General features: G+C 49.7%; 1 protein-coding gene across 1 annotated transcript in view; it reads right to left on the bottom strand.

Annotated features, from left to right (window-relative positions):
* UBR4 (ubiquitin protein ligase E3 component n-recognin 4) overlaps positions 1 to 19,790 on the bottom strand; it is a 91,420-nt gene extending 71,630 nt beyond the window's left edge. The window contains exons 1-19 of the mRNA XM_066637807.1: positions 19,551 to 19,790; positions 13,254 to 13,351; positions 12,796 to 12,899; positions 12,164 to 12,293; positions 11,898 to 12,037; positions 11,334 to 11,436; positions 10,690 to 10,831; positions 10,388 to 10,512; positions 9,822 to 9,946; positions 9,605 to 9,664; positions 9,310 to 9,500; positions 8,957 to 9,056; positions 8,704 to 8,841; positions 8,133 to 8,247; positions 7,294 to 7,481; positions 6,645 to 6,804; positions 1,493 to 1,581; positions 920 to 1,089; positions 355 to 637 (exon numbers count right to left, since the gene is read on the bottom strand). Coding sequence (XP_066493904.1) covers positions 355 to 637; positions 920 to 1,089; positions 1,493 to 1,581; positions 6,645 to 6,804; positions 7,294 to 7,481; positions 8,133 to 8,247; positions 8,704 to 8,841; positions 8,957 to 9,056; positions 9,310 to 9,500; positions 9,605 to 9,664; positions 9,822 to 9,946; positions 10,388 to 10,512; positions 10,690 to 10,831; positions 11,334 to 11,436; positions 11,898 to 12,037; positions 12,164 to 12,293; positions 12,796 to 12,899; positions 13,254 to 13,351; positions 19,551 to 19,738 — 2,649 coding nt within the window. The 5' untranslated portion in view covers positions 19,739 to 19,790. The remainder of the gene's footprint in view (positions 1 to 354; positions 638 to 919; positions 1,090 to 1,492; positions 1,582 to 6,644; positions 6,805 to 7,293; positions 7,482 to 8,132; positions 8,248 to 8,703; positions 8,842 to 8,956; positions 9,057 to 9,309; positions 9,501 to 9,604; positions 9,665 to 9,821; positions 9,947 to 10,387; positions 10,513 to 10,689; positions 10,832 to 11,333; positions 11,437 to 11,897; positions 12,038 to 12,163; positions 12,294 to 12,795; positions 12,900 to 13,253; positions 13,352 to 19,550) is intronic.
* Between the last annotated feature and the right edge of the window lie 403 nt (positions 19,791 to 20,193).

Below are 20,193 nucleotides of genomic sequence, written 5' to 3'. Positions count from 1 at the left end.
CATGTTGGACAGTCCCAGCTGCAAAAACCGAGAACAGAAACGATCAGTACAAAGAGGGAAGGATGAAACAATGAAGCTAGGTTCCCAAGATGCCCTCTAAATATGCAGTGCCCAATGGAATACTGGAATATGTGCCACTGGTTACTGGCAGATGCAGGAGAATTGCCACACCACAAGGATGGTGGACACCACTGCCGCCACTGAACAAGCAGGGGTGTGTCCCTCCCTGCCTACTGGGTTCCAACTAGATTGCTCCTAGGAACAAGAGAAGGGAGATACCCACAAAGAGACATATGTTTTTATTTGATTTGACAGTGGAAAACACCCCAACACACATGCCCTGGAAGCTCCTACCTGCTCAAATAAATACGTCGGAACCTTCGAATATTGGTGAAGCAAGTAGTCAAAGACCAATAGGAGGCGGGCCAGGAGGAGAGGGACACAGTACAGTTGGGAGTCCAGGTTGGCCGTGAGCTCCAGGATGGTCTGAATACAGAGGGTCAAGACTGAGCGCCGGCCCTTCTCAGAGAAGTTATGGAAGATCAGCAAGAGCAGCTGGAGGTGCTCGACATTCAGATCCTCGGTGTCACCAGGAAGAGTCCCCTGCATGGCGTTTTGCTTCAAAGTGCCCACAAATCTGCCAGACAAAGAGATGAGGTGACTGTCCCGCAATCAGGCGTCTGATTAAATTATCCTTCCCATGCATAAGTTTACACAAAAATGAAGGACTGCAATTGCAAATGGAGACCACAATTAGACAGGCAAAAAACATGGAAGACCTTGCCCAAATCCAAAGAATCCTCCCTGAGCTGCCCAGATATCAAAACACTCCTATCTCTGCAAGTTGAAGGGGGAGATATCACACTCCCAGCCACATGCCAGTACAAGGCCGAAGGCTTGCCCACAAAGTACCCCTCACCTCTCCCAAACTTTCAGGCACTCCGGCACATCAGGGTCTCCCTGCGCGTTGGCTTTATGCTGCCAGATGAGGAGAAGCCGTGAAAGCACAGACAGGCTCTGGGGGTGGATGTAGAGAGGCCAGGGTCCTTCCGAGAAAGGGGCTACTCCGAGCTGCTGCAGGAGGGTGTTCTGGCAAGAGAAAGAGGAACATGTTTGGGGGTGCAAAGTCCAAAATCATCAAAATGGCCATTCCGGAGACAATTTGGGCTTTGCTCTTTAAGAAAAAAAAGGCTTTGCCATTGAGTTCAGCCTTTGAGCCAAGGCAGATGGCCTGTACAAGGGAGGATTCCTCCTCATCTGGGATAAAACAGAGGCACACACTCCAATCCCTCACAGAACACAATCCAAAAGATGCTTGCAAACCGGGTGTCAGATGACACTTCTGAACTCCAGCTTAGCCTTAACGTCAGAACTTCCCATCTACCCTGCATACTTTTCCCCCAATTAATATCCCTGGCCAATGCAGTCCCATATTTCTTTCACTAGAAGTAACAAGCATTTTCTTAGCAGGTCAACTGGTCTGCAGACTCACCTGCAAGGTAGGGGACTGGAGATCAGAGGTCACCAGAGAGTGATTGAAGTGGTACAGTACAGCAGCAAACTCCTCCTCCTCCGCAGTACCTATGACAGAGTGGAGTGAGCGGATTTGACTTTGGGAGGAGAGGAGCCAGAATCTGCAGATTGACAGGTAGACCTCCTCCCCGCTGCTCAACGAAACCTCTTGATCTACAAAGCAGTGATGCTTCAGCCTCAGAACCATCACGCGATACACAAGTGCTTTTAATACCCAAAGTCTCAAAGCAAAGATGGGGAACTCAAATGTTTGCAGTTTAGGGAAATCATTTATGTAGTGAGTATAACGGAAACATGGTGGAATGAGAAGAATCAGTGGGATACTGCAATCCCAGACTATAAACTCTATCGGAGGGACAGGGAGGGGTGGCCATCTATGTCAGGGGTAGAATCAATCCAACAGAGATTGAAGGCAGATCTGACTCCACCACAGAATCACTTTGCCAAGTTCAAGAAGCAATGTAATAGTGCGGGCACGCTATCATGCTCCAGACCAAAAACCTGAAGGGGACTTTGAAATGAGAAAACAGATCAGGGGGGCGCCGAGGACAGACAGGGTTGTAATCATGGGGGACTTCAGTTATCCTACTACTAACTGGGTCAATTTGTGCTCTGGTCATGAAAAAGAGACCAGATTTCTTGACTTGCTAAATGACTGTGCCTTAGAGCAGCTAGTCATGGAGTCCACCACAGGTGACTCTGGATTTAATATTGTGTGGTATTCGAGATCTGGTTAGAGATGTAAACGTTACTTAGGGAACATTACATTGGGGAACAGTGACAACGCTATGATCTGTTTTGCCATGCATTTTGGAGGAAGAGTAACAAGCAAATCTGACACAAAACCCTTGACTTCCGAAGGGTGGACTTCCCCCAAATGGGGAGGCTAGTTAGAAAGAAGTTGAAAGGAAAGATTAAAAGAGTCCAATCTCTCCAGAGTGCATGGAGGTTGCTTAAAACAATGGTAATGGAGGCCCAGCAGTATACTGCAAAAGACAAAGGACTGGACTATGCCCAGGAGGGTGCCAGCGAGGCTAATGAGCAAAATTAGAGAGGCCGTAAAGGGCAAGGAAGCTTCTTCCATAAATAGAAGTCTTGCCCTAATGAGGAAAATAAAAAGGAACAAACTCCGGCAAAAGAAATATAAAGATGATATGGGAGGCCAAGAAAGAGGTTATGGCCAGCAACATTAAGAAAAATAATAAAAGCTTCTTCAAATATGTTAGAAGCAGGAAACCAGCCAGGGAAGCTGTTGGTCCTCTGGACAGTGAGGAAGAGAAAGGGGAGATAAAAGAAGACTTGGAGATAGTCGAGAAATTAAATGAGTACTTTGCACCTGTCTTCCTAGCAGAAGATCTGAGGCAGATACCGCTGCCTGAACGGCTCCTCCTGACTTTAAGTCAGAATTAAGTCACACAGCAGTGGTTCTCAAACTTTTACCACCAGGACCCACTTTTTAAAATGAGAACCTGTCGGGAACCACCGGAAGTGATGTCATGCCGAAAGTGACATCATCAAGCAGGACAATGCTTGATGGCTGTAATTTAGCAATTCTTGGCTGTAATCCTACCCACACTTAACCAGGAGTAAGTACCATTTACAATCATTTTTAAAAGCATATACATAGTAGCCTGTTAAAAGTCTGTAACATTTCCCCAAACGCAGTCACATACCATTGTAGCATCAAGTTTAATATATTTAAAATAAAACATTGAAATGAATGGGGACCCACCTGGAATTGGCTCGCGACCCACCTAGTGGGTCTCGACCCACTGTTTGAGAAACACTAACAAAGGTTAAAAGATGTTTCATACCTAATTGACAAATGAAAGATCAATAAATCACCAGCCCAGAGGACATCTACCCAAGAGTTATTAAGGAACTGAGGAATGAAGTAGCAAATCTCGATTAAAATATGCAACTTGACCCTTAAATAGCCATGGTTCCAGAGGATTGGAGGATAGCAAATGTTATGGCAACTTTAAAAAAAGGAGGGGGGACCTAGGAAACTATAGGCCAGTCAGCCTAACGTCTCTTTCGGGTAGGATGGTGGAATGCCTCATCAAAGATAGAATCTTAAAACACATAGACAAACAAGCCTTGCTGAGGGAGAATCAAGTTGCAAGTTGTGCCTCAGGAACCTTTTAGAATCATTGAATCACAGAGTTAGAAGGAGCCTCTTAGGTCATCTAGTCCAACCCCCTGCCTTAGGCAGGAAATCCTCTGAGAGCATCTCCAACAGGTGCTTGTCAAGCCTCTGCTTGAAGATATCCAGTGAGGGAGAGTCCACCACCTCTCAGCAATCCGATCCACTGCCGAACCGCCCTCACCCTCAGGAATGTTTTCCTGATGTCTAATCGAATCTCCCCTCTTGCAGTTTGTACCCCTTGGTTCTAGTTCTACTTTCAGAGACAGCTGAGACTAAATTATTCCCTTTTTCCACATGACAGCCCTTTAAGTATTTGAAGAGAGCTCTCATATCTCCCCTCAGTCTTCTCTTCTCCAGGCTGAACATGACAAGTTCCCTCAACCTTTCCTCCTGGGGCTTGTCCTCCAGCCCCCGAACTTCCTCGTTGCTCTCTTCTGAACCTGCTCCAGTTTGGCTGCATCTTTCTTAAAGTGGGGTGCCCAGAACTAGACACAGTACTCCAGGTGAGGTCTAATCAGTGCAGAGTAAAGTGGAACCACAATTTCTTGTGACTTGGAAGCTACGGCTCTGTTAATGCAGCTGAAACTGCATTTGCCTTCTTTGCAGTCGCATCACACTGCTAACTCATGCTCATCCTATGATCCACCACAACTACAAGATCCCACTTACATGTAGTGCTGCCAAACACATGTAGCAAACACATGTAGTGTTTATACCTGCATCTTTGGTTGTTCTTGCCCAAGTGCAGAACTTTGCATTTATCCCTGTTGAACTTCATCTTATTCATTTCAGCCCAGTATTCCATTTTGTCCAGGTCTTCCTGAAGGCTTCTACTGTCTTCTATTGTGTTTGCTACTCCTCCCAGTTTGGTGTCATCCGCAAATTTGATGTGGCTCCCTTGTATCCCCTCATCCAAGTCATTGATGAAGATATCAAAGAGAACGGGGCCAAGGCAGAGCCCTGGGGTACCCCACTCAAAACCACCCTCCAGGTTGACACGAACCATTGACAAACACCCTCTGTGTACGGCCATCCAACCAGTTGCGAATCCATCTAATAACTGTATCGTCGAACCAGTATTTTACCAACTTCCTGATTATGATGTCATGTGGGACCTTGTCAAATGCTTTACTGAAGTCAAGATATAATACATCTACTGCATTCTCACAGTCCAGTAAGTTAGTAACCTGATCAAAAAAGGAGATGAGATTTGTCTGAAAGATTTATATTTGACAAATCCATGTTGGGTTCTACTGATCGCTGAATTGTTGTCTAGATGTGTGCAAACTGTGTGTTTGATGTTTTGTTCTAATATCTTCCCTGGTATTGAAGTCAGACTGACAGGTCTGTAATTTCCCAGGTCTTTTTTCCCCTCCTTAGAATTATCTGAAAAGGTCAACAGCATGTGGATGCAAGCGAACCCATGGCTATTATATATCTAGATTTTCAGACCGCATTTGACACGGTAACTCACCAGAGGCTGCTGAGAAAACTACAATCAAGGAATAAGAGAGCAGGTCCTCTCATGGATTAGGAACTGGTTGAGGACCAGGAAACAGAGAGTGGGTGTCCATGGGCAATTTTCACAATGAAGAGAGGTAAAAAGTGGTGCACCTCAAGGATCTGTCCTGGACCAGTGCTTTTCAACCTGTTCATAAATGACCTGGAGACAGGGCTAAGCAGTGAGGTGGCCAAGTTTGTGGATGACACAAAACTTTTCCAAGTGGTAAAGACCAGAACAGATTGTGAAGAGCTCCAGAAGGATCTCTCCAAACTGGGAGAATGGGTCACAAAACGGTAGATGTATTTCGAAGTAAGTGTAAAGCAATGCACATTGGGGCAAATAACCAAAACTTCACATACAGGTTAATGTGTTCTAAGCTTTCTGTGACAGATCAGGAGAGAAATCTTGGGGTGCTGGTGGACAGCTTGATGAAAGTGTCAACCCAATGTGTGGCGGCGGTGGAGAAGGCTAACTCCATGCTAGGGATCATTAGAAAAGATATTGAGAATAAAATGACTAATATTATAATGCTGTTGTACAAATTGATGGTAAGGCCACACCAGGAACATTGCATCCGGTTCTAGCTGCCACATCTCAAAAAAGATATAGCAGAAAAGGCAAAGTTGCAGAAGAGAGCAAACAAAATGATTACTGAGCTAGGGCATCTCCCTTACAAGGAAAGGCTACAACGTTTGGCGCTCTTCAGTCTAGAGTCTGAGGGGGGACGTGATTGAGACATACAAAATTATGCAGGGGATGGACAAAGTGGATAGAGAGATGTTCTTTTCCCTCTCACATAACACCAGAACCAGGGGACATCCACTAAAATTGAGTGTTGGGAGAGTTAGGACAGACAAAAGAAAATATTTCTTTACCCAGCATGCAATTAGTCTGTGGAACTCCTTGCCACAGGATGCCACAGTGATGGCATCTGGCCTGGATGCCTTTAAAAGGGGACTGGACAAATTTCTGGAGGAAAAGTTCATCACAGGCTACAAGCCATAATGGGAATGTGCAACCACCTGATTGCAGAGGTAGGCTACCTTGGAATGCAAGATGCGAGGGACAGCACTAGGATGCAGGTCTCCTGTTGTCTTGTGTGCTCCCTGAGGAATCTGGTGGGCCACTGTGAGATACAGAAGGCTGGACTAGATGGGCTCTTGGCCTCATCCAGCTGGGTTTTTCTTAAGCTGTTCCCATGTACACATCCAGAGAGATGTGCCAAATCAAGATCTGAGGCTGCCTTCTTTCAAGTCTTTCAACTGAAGCTGCCGGGAAGCGGATTTGGACCCTCACAAACAGCGTCCTGGTTCTGCCACTGAACAGTTCCTCCCTATGGCTACTGCTGTACTTCACAGCAAGGAGGGAATTTCACCCTGGGCCTCCCACATCCACCTCCAACACTCCAGTCACAGCGTTGCCCTTGAGCACTGGGTTGGGGTCTTTGAGCCCTCTGACCTTTAAGCCCGTCCTTGTCCACTTCTTTGATTATGCCAGCCAGCGTGGCCATGTGCTGCTCCGTGAGAGAGACGCTAAGGTAGTTGCGGATGAAGTTGTTTCTGGAGTCCAGCATTGAGGAGGTCACAAAGCTCAAGATATTGGATGCCAGGCTTAAGAACTGCAAGCGAGGAAGAAAGGCATAGGCAACACAACATGGAACAAGAAGGAAACTTATCAGATGTGCTTCCTTGGTTAGCTGAAATGTGCCCCAGTCCCTCCAGCCCTCCCAACTGAAAGCACTCATGGATACGAAACCAAGTCTGTCTCCCAGAATTCATCCCATTCCCAGGTGCCTCATCTGTAGAGTGTGCCCATTTCCCACCCCCAGCTCTTAGAACAAGTCACCTGTTATACAGCACTGGTAGTCTACAAATACCCAGAACCTGTACGCAAACTAGCACAGCCTTGGTTCTGAACCAAGGTTAATGCAAACCTCATCTGGAGTAATGACTAAAAAATGGAGACAACACTGAGAATGCTGGAAAGTAACCAGCAGGCAGAAATGGAACTCGCTTTGTATTCCGTTCATCAAGCTTGCTAAATCACTTGAGATGCCTGCCTTTGGTGGCCCACCACCTTGCTTCACACACACCCACACTGCACACACCAGTTCAGGGTCCTTGCGGCTGGCCAGGATGTTCCCATTCTCGCCAGCTGCCTGCTTGTTGGGGCTCTTCACACGAGGCGAGCTCTCCAAGGGAGGAGGTGGTGGGGGCGGAGGTGGAGCCACCTTCTCTTTACTCGGCGAGATGGTCTCTTCAAACCACTGCCCAAGGATGGGCTCACTGTCATCATCTAGCAGGAGCAAACAAACAAAAATATTTACTGGCAGACCAGAGCTGGGTCCCTGAAGCACCTAATTCTCTTGCTGCTCCACTGGTTCAAGACTGGTTATCACCTTTAACACCCTAAATGGGTCAATACCAGGACAGAGAAAGGACCGTCTCCTCTGCAATCCTGTCTTCCCCTTAAGCGTCACAGGAAGATTCTTCTCCCTATCCCACCTCTCTCTGAAGCACAATTGCTGGATATGCATGAATCAGCCTGATCTGCTTTGGCACCAAACTGTGGAACTCCCTGCCCCTGGATATCAGTCACTGATTTTTTTCCTTACTTCCCTGTACGTATTACTGCTGCTAGATTCTTTTTTTTTTTTTAACATGCTATTCTCTTTGCTTTAAACTTATTAGAAAATAAGTATACGTAAAGCATGAAATAAATAGGCCTTTTGTATGTGTGTTTTCTTATGTAAAAACGTATCCCTAGTTCTAAGGAAGTGCCCCAATGTGGCTAATAAATCCACTTTTAAGAAACATTTGTTGCAAACTTTTTCCTTCTAAGGTTAACTGCCCACCCCTCTTGGTTTTTCAGTTGTCCCCACTCCAGAATCCAATATTCCATGGCCCAAAGAGGCCAACATCAGCCTGCCTCCTTCTAGACACTCACCCTGGCTGCTGTCTTCAGTGCTGCTGAAGTCATCCTCATAGTATGTGTTGGAATCTGTGGATGCACTCACATCGCTGCTCATGGAGCCCTTGCGCTGCCGCTGAAGGACACAGGCCTGTGGGGGGGAAGCAGAGCAAGTAAGCCCCCCTCAATTTTATCTTGTGGAGCCAAGCTCAAAAGAATCATGTTTCTAAACCAGAGATTTTCAACCTTTTTCATCTCACAACACATTGATAAGGCACTAAAATTGTCAAGGTGCACCACCAGGTTTTTGACAATTCAAAAGGCACACCATACTATTGGTGGGGGCTCACACCCCCCATTGGGCCTACTAATAAATATCCTTTCCCCCAAATTCCTGTGGCGCACCTGTGAACCACTCACAGCACACCAGTGGTTGAAAATGGCTGTTCTAAACCTTAAGATTACAAAAATAACCTTGAAAGATTATAGCCAATATGCTAGAAAAACAAATCTGAGTCCATGATGAATAATAAGCCTCTTCTCTTCTGTGAAGGTGCCTGCTCCACAGTTGATTGAGGCCATCATCACACATTGGCCACAACCTTACCTTTCGGTACGATGTGGACAGCAGGGTCAGCAGCAGGTTGGTGAGGGGCACCGAGTCAATCAGCCTCTGAATCCGCTGGATGGAAGTGCTCTGGGCCATGATGCTCAGCACTGCTGGGGGCCCGTCCGTCTCCCAGCCCTGCAGCAGGCAGGCAAAGCAGAGGAACAGTTCTCAGTGCCTCCCATTTTTGCTTCTAATTGCTAAAAAGTGGAACAGCTGGAGAAGGGACTCCACAGAGCTTGCCCTCGCTCACCTTGTGAAGGGCCTCGACTTGCAGATCTTGGAAGAGCGAGGTCAGCAGCTTAATGGCATGGTTTGCCAGCACTACGGATAACACACCAAAGCCCTGATGCCTGCAGGAGGGAATGGAGGGGAAACCACAGCACCTGAAACTTAAAGCTGCTCCACTGAATCAACTTCACGTTGATACCGATTTGTTCACACCAGGATTAAACTGTGATTAGCTTGAGGGAAACCCCCTCAACGCTTGTACCGTCAGGTCATTCAGAACCTAACTTGTCAATACAAACTGCAACTTCACATTCAAAAGAAAAAGGAAAGAAAACAAAACGTAACAGACATCAGCATTGATAACAAAAGACTTACCCTTTCCCAGGTCCCAGCTTGGGAGATCCTACTCCCTCTTTGGATCGAGCAATGATATCCCGGACCCTAAGGGCAGCCAAGGGGTCCTTCTCCTTCCCCTTGTCAGCCAGGGCTGTGGGGCTGAGGTTCAAGATGAGGAACAGGCTGTTCAGCAAACACCAGGCCCCAAGCAGCTGGAAGTTCTGGTAGTGCTGCATTTCCAGACACAAAATCAAAATGCAACATTCAGCTACAGGTGCTCATGTGACACGAGGAACACAGGAGAAGTGATTCCTCAAAGAGAGGCCGTCCTTACCTCCCCGCCTGCGCGGCGTGAGTTGCTGATGGCCTGGCCGATCATGTCGTAGATTTCAAGCTGTAAAGACACCCCAAAGATGATTTTCAGAACCTAATGGAACGCAGTCACCCAACACACAGGAGCACTAAGTTGCCATTTCACCGCCACATTTTCCTTCTCAGTCAGCACAGAAGTGGAAACACAACAAAAAGTCCCTCCCACGCAGCCAACTCACACATTTCTGCACAATGGTAGCTGCGTCGTTCTCATAATCTTCTTCTTTGGAGCTCGTGGAGCCAGTGCGGACTTGCTGGGTGCTGCCCACATGGAGGATGGCCATACAGGTTGCCACGCTGACTCCTGAGAGGAGAGAGGAGCCCCAGCGTCACAACAAACTGCACCGCTGCACCCCACAAGGCCAACAGGAAAGACCGCCAGACCTTCGGCCCACCCAGCAGAGGACTGTCCATGCAGATTGGCAGCACTTGAAAGATGGAACCAGGGACCTTCGCTGGGCAGAGCAGGCATCCTGCTCAGCAAGGAGCCTTAGCAACATCAACTACTCCCACAAAGGACAAGCCAGAGAGTTGCCATCAAGGGACAGGAGAGATTCTTCCTCAACATGCATCTTCACTGCAGCATGAGGTTGAGCCCCATCCTTTCCCTTTAGATCAGTGTGGGGAAACTTATATCGAATTTGCTGGTTCTCTCTTTGTAAAAAACCTACTAAACTTTAAACAAATACATTCAAGAGCTACCCACTACACTTGAGTACTATTTTACTGTCAGAGGAGCACGCACCTGCGTAGAGACAGCTGAGAGCCAGAACGGTGACATCCTGCAGCCTTGTAGGAGTTAGAGGCTCTAGGACGGGGAGAGAGAGTGTGTCCAAAGCCATGGTCACGTCAATCACCAGCGAATGGAACCTACAAAGGAAGCAAAAAAGACATTGTCAGTTGGTGACTTCCCATGATCAGGAAGTCATTTTGCTTCCCAGTGCCAAAGACCCAAAGGAGAACAGGGGTGGGCTAGCGAGGACTTTCTGGCAAAACCCAGTCCAAACTGGGTGATGCTGGGGCAAAGGGAAATGCAAGTTCTCTCACCCGTTACGGACTGCAGTGGCATCCGCAACTGTGGCTGGCATGATGAAAAAGGAGTTGGCAGACACAGCATCTTGGAAGCGGTTTATGTAGCGGAGGAAGTAAGGGAGGTTCAGGCAGACCCGCAGCAGCTTTTCAGAGCCACCTGTAGGATACAAGGACGGGAGAACGACGAAAGTGTCAAGTCTGAGCAGCCCTGCTGGACCAGCCCAAGGATTCATCAGCTTCAGTGAGCCGCCCAGATGCCTGAGGGAAGTTCACGCAGGTGCAGAAGGCAGCAAACCTCCCCTGCAGATATTCAAGACAGACTGCCTTCAAACATGGAGGTTCCATCTACATCTCCCAGTTAATGCTGACTGGTAGACCCACCTAAGAACAGCAGGAGAGCCCCGCTGGATGATACCAAAGGTCCAGTATCCTGCTCCCCACAGTAGCCAGCCAGATGCTGCCAGGAAGCTCAGAAGCAGGGCATGAAGGCAGAAACTATCCCCCACCCCCACTGCCTTACAGCAGTAGTGCACAGTGGCAGATGGGAAGGGAACAAATTCTTAAACCAAAAGGTCAATGACCAGGAAGACCCCACTACCCCCACCACTCCCTTTGAATGGGACAGGAAGAGTTGCCGCCGAGGATGCTCTCCTTCCTACCAAGCTCTTGTAGGCTGGCCACATTCTGAGCAATGAAAATGCTCTTGGTCTTGGCCACAGAGGCCTGGTCTGTGGATGTCTGGTCATCACTTTCGCCTTCCCCCTAAAAAAGAATTAAATACTTAGATATCCCACCATTCTTCCAGAGAACTCAAGATGACATACAAAAACAACCCTGTTAGGTAGGGCTCAGCGGAGATCCAGCAGGATACCCAGTAAGCTTCCACAGCTGAACACGGATTCTAATTCAGTTCTCCTTGGTCTGGTCCAACACCCTCAGCCACTACACCACACAGAGTCTACTCACAACAGAGCCAATTGTGCAGAACATTCCAGAGGTGGGTGCACTTCTCTGCCTAGGGTCTGTCAATTCAGGCATGACATGAAACCCAAAGCAACACGAACTTGCAAATCCATTTTGATTTTGAACTCTGAATTGCAGACTGTTGTCAAACCACCACCACTCAGTCCTTTCACTATTTTCGCCTGATGCCTTAATAATATGTGCGGTTGCCCATCTATTTCACCAGGCACAGAAAGCCCAAAACTTGCATACTTGCGCACCTGGGTCTGTGGCGAGACTGACGAGGATGTGGCCACTCTAGGGTTGAAGACTGATGTCAATTGGTTCAGGAAGTTCATCTGCACTTCTTTCTGCCGCAGCTCCGGGCTGACTGGAGAACCCAGCTCTTTCTGATCCTCCACTGGACAAGGAAGGCAAAAAGCACACAAGTCAGCACCCTGCAACCGGGAGGGGGAAGCACACCTGACCAGCAACACACAACAGCAGGGAAGTGTGCAGTGAGCACCAGGCGACATTCAGCGCTTACCATCAGAGAGGGTCCTCACGGTCTGGGGCAGTTTGGCCGATTTCATCATCGCTGTAAAGGTGATAATTTCAGTCCTGTCCAGGCGGCTGCAGCCAGTGCAGAGGCCCTTAATCAGCAGGATCAAGTGTTTCTGTGGAGGAGAAGAGGCAAGATGTGGACTTTTCTGCATAGCCTGGGCTGTGTGTTCAGCATGTGCTCTACTATACAGCCACGGCCCTGCCCATAAGAGCCTACCTCATATGGAGTAGGGCTATAGTCCACCTAACCCAGAACAACCTGCTCCAACCGGAAGCAGCTTCCTGGGCAAAGACCTTTCCCAGCCCTGCTGCCCAAGCTCCAGGGACTTAATACCAGGGACTGGGGTGGAGAGAGGCCACAGCCCAGATTCTCATGCAGAAGGGTCCAGGTTCAAGCCCTTGTGGCATCTGCAGATAGGGCTGAAAACCTGGAGAGCCACTGCTGGGCAGCAGGGGCAATACTGTGCTGAGGGGAGGTTAGGAGGGCCTGAGTCTATCCAGCCTGCGAACCCAGAACCTCCAGCATCCAAAGCTGGGCATTCTGCCCTCAAGCCATTCCACAAGCTTCCTCGCCACCAGCAGCTTGCAGGATATGAGACATGTCTCCCTTCTCACCTGTGAAACAGCACAAGCCTCATCGGGGTTCTCAAGTCGCAGCAGGGAGAATTCAATCAGCACCTTGCAGGCTGCTGCCACCGACTGCAGCTGATTTCGAGGTACTGGAAGAAGGACACGTCCATCAAACAGATGCCCGGCGGAATGTCTTAGCACCTCCTCAGCTCCTTTCTGTCTTTATCCCCACTACGTAAGTTGCCTTCCTTCACTCATGATTCTCTTTCCCTTGCAATTCAGTTTTCCCCCTCCCCTCTCTACTCTCCTCTTCATCTCTCAGCAAAGAAACTTTGGTTTTTGCTGCTGCCTCCCCTGTTCATTCCTGGTCCAAAAGCCTCCATTCCCCCTGTCCATCTCCTGTATTCAGGACCAGAAGCCACCAAGACTCCGTTAGGAAGAGCCCCTTCTGTTGAGAACCATCAGCAGAATGGCAGCCTGGATCACAAAAGCACAGCACTCACCCAGCCCACACACTGTGGTGATGTAGTGTGTTGAAAGCGCAACAAAAGACGAGTAGAAAGGCTCATATTGCTTATCATGGTGCAATATTTCTGACTCACTGCAAAGAAAAAAGAATCACAAAGCAGTCAGTTAGAACATAAGAACATAAGAACATAAGAACAGCCCCACTGGATCAGGCCATAGGCCCATCTAGTCCAGCTTCCTGTATCTCACAGCGGCCCACCAAATGCCCCAGGGAGCACACCAGATACAAGAGACCTCATCCTGGTGCCCTCCCCTACATCTGGCATTCTGACTTAACCCATTCCTAAAATCAGGAGGTTGCGCATACACATCATGGCTTGTACCCCATAATGGATTTTTCCTTCAGAAACTTGTCCAATCCCCTTTTAAAGGCGTCTAGGCTAGACGCCAGCACCACATCCTGTGGCAAGGAGTTCCACAGACTGACCACACGCTGAGTAAAGAAGTATTTTCTTTTGTCTGTCCTAACCCGCCCAACACTCAATTTTAGTGGATGTCCCCTGGTTCTGGTATTATGTGAGAGTGTAAAGAGCATCTCCCTATCCACTCTGTCCATTCCCTGCATAATTTTGTATGTCTCAATCATGTCCCCCTCAAGCGTCTCTTTTCTAGGCTGAAGAGGCCCAAACGCCGTAGCCTTTCCTCATAAGGAAGGTGCCCCAGCCCCGTAATCATCTTAGTCGCTCTCTTTTGCACCTTTTCCATTTCCACTATGTCTTTTTTGAGATGCGGCGACCAGAACTGGACACAATACTCCAGGTGTGGCCTTACCATAGATTTGTACAACGGCATTATAATACTAGCCGTTTTGTTCTCAATACTAGCCGTTTTGTTCTCATAACATCATAGGCCCATAACATCATAGGCCCAGAGCAAGCGGGTATTAGGCCAAATAAGTCTGCAATTGATCAGTGTGTGGTACTATCCCACCTAATCTCTAAACAAAGGACCCAAAATAAATCCCGACTATATGTGGCTTTTTTAGATTTAAAGTCGGCCTTTGATTTCATAGATAGAGATAGACTCTGGGATAAACTTGAGAAGATGGGAGTGGACAAAAGGTTATTAATATTAATTTGTGCCCTTCATTTAAACACCTCATGCCAAGTGAAATTATCTCTGAGGGGCGGCCTCTCGGCCCCAATTCCAATCAACAAGGGGGTCAAGCAGGGGTGCGTTCTTGCTCCCACCCTGTTCAATCTCTTCATTAATGATCTGGCTCCCTATTTAGCAAACTTTGACACGCATTCCCCCAAATTAGGTTCAGTGGATATCCCTCTTCTTTTGTATGCTGATGACATGGCCCTGATATCCCAAACTAAAATAGGATTAAGGAGACTGGTTAACGCCTGCATAGAATATTTTACCAACAACGCCCTCCAGCTAAACTATGAAAAGTCCAAGATTGTGGTGTTTGGGCACTCTTGGAAACCACAGTCCTGGCTTTTCAATGGTAAATCAATACAACAAGTCAAGGAATTTCAGTATCTTGGTCTCCGGTTTCACTACCAGATTTTCTGGTCTTCCCATCGTCTTACAGTAATCAACTCATCCAAACTAGCTGTTCAGGCTATTACTTGTTTTTTCTTCTCTTGGGGTAACTCTTTCGTTCCAGCTGCTCTCCAGGCCTTTAATGCCAAAGTTACACCTCAAATTTTGTATGGCATTCCTACAACGTTCCATGCTGAAATGTCACAGTTCAGTCCTGCGTACGCTTGCCTCAAAGTAAGCTCCCCTGAAGAACTGGGACTTACTTCTGTGCACATCTGCTTAGGACTGCATAGTCAGTGACTGCCCTGAGCTTCAGGCCCCTACAGCTGCCACATGCCAGGGGAATTCCTGTGAGCCTCCCCTGCCTGAATCTTTCAGCTGGAGATGCAGAAAATGGACCCTACCTCCCTGCTCTGCCTAACAAACATGAAAATGCAGGGTCACCTTCTGACAAGCGACTGGTCTCGCACAGAGCTGCCCGGAGCACCTTTCATCACACTTGCTAGAGGGCAATGTGAGACCCGCAGCTGGCAAGCAGAACTGTGGACGGACCCAACTGGGGCTGTAGCTTTTTTTCCTAGCCAGTGCAATGCTGCTATGGGGAAGCCCTGTCCACTCCTCTCTTTACTTCCAGATGTGTCCCTTCTGACAGTGGGTGACAGTAGCGTCCTGGCTCTCTGACAGAGAGCAAAGGGGTAACCACACAGTGCATGACAGAGCTGCAACCCCATGCACGCTTACCCAAGAGAAAGCCACAGAACGCTCAGTGGGACTTACTCCCCAGAAAGCACCCACTGGATGGCTCTGAAGGGGAACAGCAGGCTCCTGGCAAATGCTCATTCTGGCTTGACTGCCAGTCCACACGTGTGGCCTCCTGAACATGAACACACCTCCACTATCAAGAGATGTCAGTTACCTGCAGTGAGGCAGGCCCGCATGTGTACTTGGTTTCCCTACGCCAAGCAGAGAGAACAGCAGGTACACGTGAGCAGCGGTTTGCAGTGCAAACTGCTCCAGAGAACTCAGCCAGGCCAGGCCCAGCACCTGACTGGCCAAAGCACCCCAGGGCTTAGAGAAAACTCCGCCGCAACGTCAACAAACCCACTGCCAAGCGGGACAATATCCATTTACTGAGTCTTCCCAAGACAAGCACATGTGACACAAGGTTCACTCTCCAAAAACATCACATGACCTGCACATCACACACCCTGCATTGTTTGCCAATCTGTGATGCTGCAGAGGTCATGCCAGAAGAAAAACACAACCCCAAGATTTCACCACTTCCAAATTCCTTCCAGACATGGCCGGGAAGTTTATCCAATTTAGGGACCAACTCTAGTCACTACAAAAAGACACACAGAAAACACTGCACTGCTAAAGAACTGGAAAAGGGGGAGGGAGGTTGGCGACATCCCTGAGCTGAATTAGACCCCATCACAGGGTACATGACTGTGACATGCACCTCTGAGAAAGAATGCTGCTGGCACACCCTCCTCTCCAGGGCCATGCATGGTCTCAGTAACAGAGGAACACTTATTACGATGAGAGAAAGCCCCCCAAGACAGCACAAAAAGGAGTCCACAACTCCACCCACCATAGCGTCACATCACGCTGACGGGAACAATGCAGGAACTCCAGATTCCTCTCCATTTTGAAACTGGGGGAGGGTTAGGGAGCATCTTCACACAGCACAAGTATACCACTAAAGGTACAATCCAGAGGAGGCATTAGGCTGGCACAAGTCCCTTGCACTGGCCCAGGAGTGTCACAAACATGCCATAAGGAGGCCAAATCCAGCCTCTGTGCCACACCCCAGGAAGGTAAGCTTGTGCCGGCCTGCAGAAGCCAGCATGGGGGTTGAAGCCATACAGAAGGGCAGGGGGAGGGTAGAACTGGAGTGTTTCAGAGTGAGGGGAGGGCAAGCGACAGGTGGACTGAGCCCAGGAAAGGGGTGGGACCAGCCTCCAGCACTTGGGTCTGATCCTAACCCCCCTACTGAGCAGCCCGTCATTACAGCGGGGTGGTCAGATCTTCACCAGCAATTTAGCTGGCACAGATCTGAGTAGCCCCATTGGGGTGGCTGGGGCATTACTTGGGTAAGGGGACATAAGTCTTCTTACTCTGAGTTGCAACACAGCACCTTCTAACCTGTGCTGGATATGGCGCAAAACAATTGGCCTGCCTATGCTAGTGCAGGTTAGGATTGGATTGTAAAACAAGCTTCAATATTTCTCTTTTAGATGTTAAGGGAGCGGCCAGAAAATCCTTCTTGCTATTGCGCTAGAATTCCAAGCACCTCTGCAGCCCTGTGGAATTTGAGGGACAATCCCTACCCTGCCTCTTCCCCAGATGAAGGCTGGTGACAGGAACAGTGGACAGTTCCTGAACTTACATGAAGGCACAGGACTGAGGGAGCAATCCTGTGCATGCTTATCTGGGAGGCAATCCCACTGCACATAGTGGGACTGATCTCTGAATCAAACACATAGAATTGCTTTGGGATGTGGGAGCAGTGCTCCAAGGCCACAGAAGGTGGCTGCAGGTCCCTCTGCGTGACTTAGAAACTCAATCACTGATCAGCAAAACTCTCAGGGTACTCTAACAAGAAGCCTCCTGCAAACTGACAGAAAGACAAAACCCAGCAGTCACAGAGATTCACAGAGAAGTCAAGGGCCCCCTGCAGGATCCAGATAGGCTAATGGGCAATAAGCAGCTCAAGAGAGGTATGCACAAACACAAGCCCACAAGAGTCAAGGCTTCCAGCAAAACCGCTAATTGGGCCCCAGCACCTTTCCATTGTTTTTCCTCTCTGCTGCCTCAACAAGGTCCATGCCATTTGCTTTTTCAACATCCCGCAGCATGCAGCAGAACTCTGGAAAACATTTGCATTCATCACTCTCTGCAAAAGGCACAGACAGGGCTGGCTAAATTTTGTGCAACTCTACATAATGCAAGGCTCTAAACAGCCAGCTGCACAACATAGGAAGATCCAACAGCCTGGGGCAAATGAGAAGTGGGAGAGGGGGGCATTCTCTCTGCTAGGTCTGGGAAGCACATGCTCAGGATTCAACAAGTTTCAAACGTCGTAAAGAGCTACTCTGCAGGAAACCAGCCTGTTGTCAACAGCAGTGTGGCTGAGCAACATCCATTTGGAGATAATCTGTCCAAGAAACAGAACTGAAAGTCATTATCTTCAGATAAAGCTGGGCAGGAACGCTTGGAGTTTTTGTACATGCACACACCATACGAAGCTGCAACCAAATGAGTCAGACTACTGCCACACTGCCTACACTGACTGGCAGCAGCTCTCCAGAAGCTCAGAGAGAGATTTTTTTCCTTGCTCTAACTGGAGATGCTGCCAGGGACTAAACCGGGGATCTTCCACGTGCTCTGCCACTAAGAAACATCCCCACCCATATAAAAGGGAAGCTAGTGAGAGGCTCATGGCAGGTAACAGATTCAATCCCTGGAAGTATTGCAGATAGTTGACCAGTAAATGATCTTAACTTCCAACTCCTGTGGAGTTGCTGCCTACAGTAACCCTAACTCCAATCAGATCACCCTGTTCAGGTGAACAGGGGTTTCAGTTCAGGCTCAAAAACAGTTTCTAGCTACGCTACTTGGGGTGAACGGGGAATCATTTCCAGGTGATCAAAAGTATCACTTATATGAATGAGAAACATCACCTCCGCTTGCCCATCATCTTACGAGACCATGAGGCACAGGGAGGGACAGCAGTCTTCCCCCCTTTCGAGAACAGCATCTGGCACACTTCAGGGCAATTGCCGGCAGCCCGACCCCAACTAAGCAGAAGAACAAGGCTCTGCGGCAGTGAACATGTTTCCTCTGCAATCCCATCTAAGCCAGCAGTAGCCATTGCTGCACCTTGCAAGTTCCTCAGCGCCAGACTGCAGGAGGAAAGTCTGCCTTTTCTGTTGTTCACCACCATTTAACATTTCTTTAAAAAACAGCTGCTTCCCAGTTAACGCCTCCCAAAGCACTTCCCAGGGCACAGAGCAACAGATGCCACAGAGCGCAGCGTGACTACAGAACTGCCATTTCCTCATTCACAACTGCTGCCACCTCACTATTGAATGTGCACCTGCAACAGCAACTCCCACTAATAACTGCTGCAACCATCAAACATTTATTTGTTTCATACTGTTTAGTGCAGTATCAGGGCCCAGCCCCACCCAAACTTCCAGTGCCGGTGCAGCTGTGCCAATGGGGGCACACTGCGTCCTGCGGTGGGAGGCCACAGAGGCCTCCTAGAGGTGAGGGAGCATTTGTTCTCTTCTCTCTGGGCTGCACTGACTGGGCCCCTGGCTGAGTGGACAGCAGGGACGCGCGGTGGGTGGGGGTGCGCAGGGCAGAGCCTCCCTGCCTAGTTCTTCAAGAGCAGCGCTCAGCCCCACTAAGCGCTCCTCGTGTGGACAGCGGGAGGCTCTGCCGCACCTGCCCCCCAGCAGCACCCCTGCTCCACAGCAGAAGACAGGACGGTCCTGCCTGCGCAATAACCAGCAGAGCATAAAAGGACTCGTTTGGGGGCTCAAAGGCAGCGGCCACTGCAGGGCCCTCGGTGGCGTAGCTGGGGGGCGAGCGGCCCCTCCCTTCCCGTACGGCTCCGTTTTGCCCCCCGCCGGGAATGGCTCCGAAGGGAGGGGCCGCTCGCCCCCCAGCCACGCCACCGTAGGCCGCGTCCCACCTGGACCTTCCCTGCCTCTTGCAAGGGGCGGGGCCGAGTGCCCGGGAGCCCCGCCCCCCCTCGAGGCCCCGCCCACCTCTCGATGACCGAGGCCAGCAGCTGCGGCAGCTCCCGCATCTCGAAGGCCGAGTAGGAGGCGGAGAGCAGCGGCCGCACCGCCACCTCCCAGCCGGGCACGCGCTCCGCGGGCGCCGCTGCGGGGGGCGAAGAGCCGCCGCTTCCCTCGCCAGTGCCGCCACCGCCGCCGCCCCCCGAGGCCGCCATCTTGCCGCCTGCCCAGTCACTTCAGGAGCGTTTCAGTCGCCGAGGCGAGGAAACGACGGTCTGAGGGGCGCTTCCGGTCGTGGGCGGAAGTGACGTCTCCCTCTGACGTCGCTAAGGACGCTTCCGGGTCTCGATGCGCGAAATCGGCCGTAGAGGCTGAGGGACAGCGGCACTTCCGGTCGCCAGGCGAAGCGCTCTTCCACCCCGACGCCCAGTGCAAAGCTTAGGCCACGTGACCAAAGAGTGCCAAAGGCAGAGCGACACCGGTGGGAGGCCCTTCCGAGTTCGGAGAGTTCTGGCTCGCCCTCCGAGAAACAAGCGCGGGGAAGGCGCAGCGAACTCTCCGGCTTTTGCCAACCCAGACCCTCATTGGGGGTCGAATAACATCCGGTGGTGAGTGGTGGCGCCGCTCCTTCTACCTCTAGGCCGCTCTGATGGGCGCATGCGCAGAAAGT

Source organism: Tiliqua scincoides, chromosome 9 (genome assembly GCF_035046505.1).
Source record: "Tiliqua scincoides isolate rTilSci1 chromosome 9, rTilSci1.hap2, whole genome shotgun sequence".
Classification (NCBI taxonomy): domain Eukaryota; kingdom Metazoa; phylum Chordata; class Lepidosauria; order Squamata; family Scincidae; genus Tiliqua; species Tiliqua scincoides.
Note: the sequence above shows the minus strand (reverse complement) of the source record. Positions and strands in the feature narration are given on the sequence as shown.